This window comes from Myotis lucifugus, unplaced genomic scaffold (genome assembly GCF_000147115.1).
Source record: "Myotis lucifugus unplaced genomic scaffold, Myoluc2.0 scaffold_580, whole genome shotgun sequence".
Taxonomy (NCBI): Eukaryota; Metazoa; Chordata; class Mammalia; order Chiroptera; family Vespertilionidae; genus Myotis; species Myotis lucifugus.
The window spans coordinates 409,294-415,293 of NW_005871628.1; the positions used below are offsets into that span (position 1 = coordinate 409,294).

The window sequence follows — 6,000 nt, forward strand, 5'->3', positions numbered from 1 at the left end:
TCCAGCCCAAGTCGTGGGGCTGAGGGCAGCGGAGAGAGAGCGGCGGGGAAGCACCGCTATGAACATGAGGCGTGCGGGGGCTCTCCTTCCCGGAAAAACTTTAGCCCCACCCCCACCCCCCAGTCTGTGGCCTGTCAAGCACATGCGAAGCTGACAGTTCCCCAACATTCCAGCAGCCAGCGTGCTGGGCTCAGTGCTGTGGGGTGTTATGGATAGGGATGCTTAAGGTCACCCAGCAAGCCAGTGACCGCGCTCGGAGGGGACTCTGGCCTCCTGCCACCCAGGCCAGTGCCTCCCCGGGTTACAAATAAACAGAACCTTTAGGCTCTCAGAGGTTAGAGATGGAAGAGACAAGTTTTGTTTTTTAAATCCTCACCCGGGGACATTTTCCCATTGATTTTTAGAGAGAGTGGAAGAGAGAGGGAAAAACAGAGAGAAACATCGATGGGAGATAAACCCATCAATTCGTTGCCTCCTGCATGAGCCCCAACCAGGGCCCAGGCCGGAAAGGAGCCTGCAATCAAGGTAAATGCCCTTGACTGGAATTGAACCCAGGACCCTTCAGTCCGCAGGCCGACGCTCTATCCACTGAGCCAATCCAGCTAGGGTGAGATGGAAGAGACTATTTAGAGACAGCATCCCGGAGTCAGCCACGCCCACCCTGCAGGTGGGAAAGCTGAGGCCTCCTGCAGCCCCTTCACACAGAGGTCACCCTGCTCCTCCTCAAATCACACCCAGGACCTGTCACTCACTGAAAGGAGTGGGGAAGGGCGGGACAGTGATTTCCTGACCTGACAGCCTTTGCCACATTCCCTGGGGGCCTACAGCCAGGCCACTGGGCGGGGGAGTGAGAGGCCCAGCAAGGGGCATCTGGGAAGGAAGCACCACCAGGCAGGAGGGAGACTGACCTCAGGGATGTTGGGCAGGAGCTCTGGGCAACGGGAGGTCTGCCACCCACACCTCATGGCTCTGTGGCTCAGACAGAGAACCGGATTCCACAGTGGACCCGCTCAGCCTGGCACCGCCCCAGGACCAGAGCAGGTCAGACCTGCAAAGCCACCAATGCTCAAACAGCTGCCCGCAGGCTTTGACACCCATAAAGTACTTTTAATCCTGACAACCAGCCAGTGAGGTGGGGATCATTCCCATTTTACTGATGGGAACACTGAGGCTCCCAGACATGCCAAGGACACCCAGTCTATAAACAGCAAAGTAAGGATTTGTGCTGAGGTCTGTCTGATTCTGAGGTCGGGCCCTTTCCCTGAGTCATCAATACTGCTTCCCCGTGGCCGGCAGAGTGGCCAGAACTGGGAGCCACAGCAGCTCCACTATCTCCCTATCCTAAGCACCCCTCTCCCTATCCCGAGCCCCAGCTTCCCTCCCTGCCAGCTTCTGGACAGGTCACGTGCCTACTAGGACCCCGCGTCACAGCCAGTGACCCCACGGGAGTGGCCCCATTGTGAGCCAGGGCGGGAATGAGCACTCCTAGCCTCTGCAGACTCAATAGAGCAGAGAGACGAGCCCAGAAAAACAGTCCAGAGAGAGGGAGACAGACCGGAGGCCAGTCCTGTCACCATTGGCTTTTCAAACTCTTCTGTCTCATCCACAAAACGGGGTCACTATACAGGTCAGGTGAACATTTTGGGGCGTTTAATCAACATTTTCTGCGCATCTACTACACACCAGGCTCTGTTCTAGGCCAGGGCTTCCCCAGAGGACATCTAGCAATATCTGGAGCCATTTCTAATGGTCAAAGCGGAATGGGCAGTGCTACTGGCACCTGGTGGGTAGAGGCCGGGAATGCTGCTGAATATCCTCTGACGCGCAGGACAACCCACGCGACAACCACCCAAATGTCCAGAGTGCTGGGATGAGAAACCCCACGCTCTATAGCAGTGGGCACGTCCCTGCCCTCACCGTGCGTGCATTCTACTTGAAAAACCAAAATAGAAGTGAAAAAATAGGAGAGGAAAACAAAGCAGGTCAGGGAGTGAGAGTACCTGATGGGAGCTTTTATAGGCAGGATGGTCGCAGAAGGCCTCTCGGAGGACTCATTCATTTGAGCAGAAGGAAGTGAGGGAAGGACACCAGGAGGTATCAGCAGGAGGAACAGTCAGGGCGAAGGGGACAGCAAGTGCAAAGGCCCGGAGGCAGGCACGGGTGGGGCATGTTTGAGGAACAGAAAAAGCCAGCGAGGCACAAAACTGAGAACTAAGTTGATGTGCTGAGCTGAACGTAACACACGCGCGCACACAGCACAGTTGGCATCAAACTCCCCCTCCCCTCCCTCCCACCCCACAACCTTCCCGGCTACTCGCCCACGAAGCACTGGATGGTCAGGGCCATAAAAAGTCTCCGGCCCTGCGAGGGACAGGATGAGTGAGGGCCACCAGAACGCTGGCAGGTTCTCAGCCTTCTCTGCTCCAGGGCCTTCCGTACGCACTTGGCCCTGAGAGGAAGACAGGTGGGCAGGACTTCCCACGCCCATGGGAAAGCAGAGGCTCAGTAACGTGGCCTGGGTGCCAAGGGCAGTGAGGGGCAGAGCCTAGGTCAGTGACCACTGGCAGGGTGGCTCCTGGAAGGCTGGAGCTGGGTCGTGGTCATCTTGGTCCCTAGAGCCCAGCACGGGGCTGAGCTCAGAGCAGGTGCCTGTGACTGTTGGGGGAATGAATGGGTGAATGGCACAGCACCAAGGTACCAGGCCACCTGGCCACTGCCCTCTGAAGAAATTACGCCTGGGCCACATTCTCACTCAGCACACAGGTTCGGTTCGAGGCTGTCAGGGAGGGGGCAAAGGGACAGCACACAGCTGGATCACCCATCGCCACGCCAATGGCCAACACCCACAGGCCTGCCTGGAAGCCCCAACCTCTTCAGTCACCTGAGCTGGGTATTGAGGAGGCGAACAGCAGCCCCTCCACCCCAAGACATTCAAGGGTACGTAGGTCAGACCCAGCAGGTAGGGATCCCCTCAGTCCCTCCCCAACAACAACAAAAAGCCAGACTGCTGGGGCCCTGCCCACCCCCATCACAGGGCACCAGGCACTCACCTATCCTGCCAACTTTACTGGCACTTATTTGTCCAATGAATGAAGGAATGTCCAATCCATTCCATCCCAGCCAACAAATACAGCTTGGAGGCAAACGCCCTGATCACACAGTGAGTCTGCTGTCCCTGCAGCCAGCTCAGGTCGCCTTGGGCTCTTTCTGTAACTCAGTCTAGTTACAGCCAATGTTACACAGGATCCATTGCGTGCAAGGGACCCGGCTGAGGGCAGGAACAGGGATACAGGCACGGGGAGGCTATCGTGCAAAGAGCTCTGGAATGAGGCAGACCTGCATTCATATCCCTGCCATCCCCCTCGCTCCCAGCTCTGCAATCCTGGGAAATGCCGTCACCTCTCGGGCCGGTTTCTACACCTCTAAATGGCAACAGCACCATCCACCTTTTAGGAGTTGCTGTAAGGAAAATTCCAGGGGGATCCTGTGGTAAATTCCTAGCACAGTACCAGGCTCTCAGGAGATGTTCCAAAAACTGGAGCGATTGTGCTGGTGACAATGAGAAGGAGGAGGGCCCCTCAGTCCCCGCCCTCAAGGAACTTTCTATCTATTGAGGCGGATAAAAACTCGATTAAAAACGTGGTTCAGTGGTTGAGCGATCACCTATGAACCAGGAGGTCACGGTTCAATTCCCGGCCAGGCCATATTCCTGGGTTGCGGGCTTGATCCCCAGTGTGGGGCCTGCAGGAGGCAGCCGATCAATGATTCTCTCTCATCATTGATGTTTCTCTCTCTCCCCCCTTTCTCTTCCTTTCTGAAATCAATAAAAAAAAAATTATTATTATTTTTTTAAGCAGAATGTAACCTATCCTCGAGAGGGACAAGGGCTCTGAGAGGAAAAGGGAAAAGGATCAGATCCAGCTGGAAGAATGAAGAATTCAGGGGGTGGCGTTTGCAAAGGCCCTGAAGGACAGGGCAAGGGGTGCACCATGAACAGCACAGGGTACACGTGTTTCACAGGGTGTGAAGTACAGATGCAGAGAGGGGGCAGCAAGAACCTGGATACCTCTGTCCTGGGACACAGGGGTAGGTGGGGGGTGGGTTCTGCCTCGGCCACAGGGGGCCACAGAGGCTTCTCAGGCAGGGAGAGAGATGCTCCAACTTGAGGAGGGGCTCCCCGCGGTGCCACCACGGAGGGTCCATGGGAGGGGGCGCAGGGCTAAGAGATCAGCTCAGAGGCTGTGGAGATAGTACCAGGAGGAGGGAACCTGAGATGACCCCGGAGCCGGTCAAGAGGGGAGGGAGGTGAGAGATGCAAGGGAAACCCCTCAACTCCAGGACTCGGGCCTGGTGTCCCATAGGCCACAGAGACCTGTGCCTCCACCCCAGGGGCTCACGTGCCGCCGGAGCAGGGTGACGCCGCTCCGGTCAGCCACTGCGGTCAGGCTGAGGACCACAGCCGTCAGCACCCACGCTCAGCTCTCAGAGCTGGGACTCTCCACCCAGGACCACCTCTGTTTCCAGGACAACCTCTGGGGCAGTCCCCCACAATCCACTGTGTGAGAGTGGATTCTGGTTGGACAGCCCCTCCTCTGCCTTCAAGAACTGGACTGTGAAATTTCAGCCTTAGCGGGTGAGTCACCACACATGGCCACATGAGTCAATGCCACCTCCCCCACTTTCCTTCCTGGTCAAGATGTCCAAGATGGCTCAGTACAAACTACAGGTCCATCAGGGAAGGACCATGAGGAGGGAGGAAGGCCCACCCCCTCCCCAGCCATGGGGGGAAAGGAAGAGATGACCCTTTGGAGGAAGACTGCCTCCCATGCCCTTCCATGAAATACAAGGAGCTCTCTGGGCCTCAGTTTTCCTTCTCTGTAAAATGGGGTCCCTCTATTGTACGAGAGCATGGAGACAGCCACAAAAGCAGAGGACAAGCCATTCCACTGCCTTGCTGGCTGGTGGGTGCAGTTAGAATAACAGCTCTGGGCTTTCTGCTCTCTCCATTTTCCTGGAGCCCCTAGAGACCACCCACAAGTCCTCCCTCACCTCCTTGGTCCCCAGAGCTCAAGCACAGGACAGGTCCCGGGGAGGTGGGCCCAGGGGAAACTGAGGACACGTCTCTCCTCCTCGTTACCCCGCAGCCCCCAGAGAAGAGACTCTCAAGTGGCCGCTGGACACACCAGGTGGCTCCTGGGGGAGGGGTCTGGGCATGGAAATCAGCCCACGGTTCGACTGTGCCCTTATTAGGCGCCTACTGTACACCTGGCCCTATCCTTTCAGAAATGCAGCCCTTGTATTTCTAAGAACGAGGAAACCATAACTCAGAGGAGGAGGAAGTCATCTGAAGAGGGTGCCCGGCAGCTGAAAAGGGTGCCCGGCATCCGCAGTAGGAGCAGCACCCCAGGGCAGGCCACCTCCTCCCCACGGGAAGGAAAGCTTGGTCTCGGCAGTCACAGGGGTAACGAAGGGGGGATCTCCAAACGCCCTGGCCGGGACTGGCGGAGGGACCTGACTGCGCCCCCGACCCCGGGAGTTCGGTGCCCCCCACACCCCTTCCTCGGTGCCAAACCGAGGTCCCCAGCGGGTCTCCAGCGGCGCAGAGTCTGACCCTGTGGGGCGCGCGGCTTCTCGGTCGCCCCGAGCCCCGCACCCCCGTCTCGGCGCCCCGGGAGCTCGTGGCCGGCGCTTCCCGGGGTGGCGCCAGCCCGGTGGGCGTGAGGGGCAGGCGCACTCCGTGGCCCGCGCGAGGCACCCACCTGGGCGGGCACGGCGCGGCCCGCGGCCCAGAGCTGCAGTCCGAAGGCCAGCACGGCCCAGAGGGCGGCGGGAGCCATGGGGCGCGTGGCGGCGGCGGCGCGGGAGGTCCGGCCGGCTTTGGCCCAGGCTCCTGCAGGTTCCTCCCCTCGCTGCGCTCCCGCGCCTCCCACTGAAAGCGAAACACACGCGCCGGGCTAGAGGCGTAGGGGCGGGGCTAGAGGGGCGGGGGCGTGGCTAGAA

General features: G+C 58.8%; 1 protein-coding gene across 1 annotated transcript in view; it reads right to left on the bottom strand.

Moving 5' to 3' along the window:
* Positions 1-5,917, bottom strand: part of TNFRSF1B (TNF receptor superfamily member 1B) — a 29,833-nt gene extending 23,916 nt beyond the window's left edge. The window contains 1 exon segment of the mRNA XM_006104524.3: positions 5,760-5,917. Within this exon segment, the coding sequence (XP_006104586.1) occupies positions 5,760-5,837 (78 nt within the window). The 5' untranslated portion in view covers positions 5,838-5,917.
* Between the last annotated feature and the right edge of the window lie 83 nt (positions 5,918-6,000).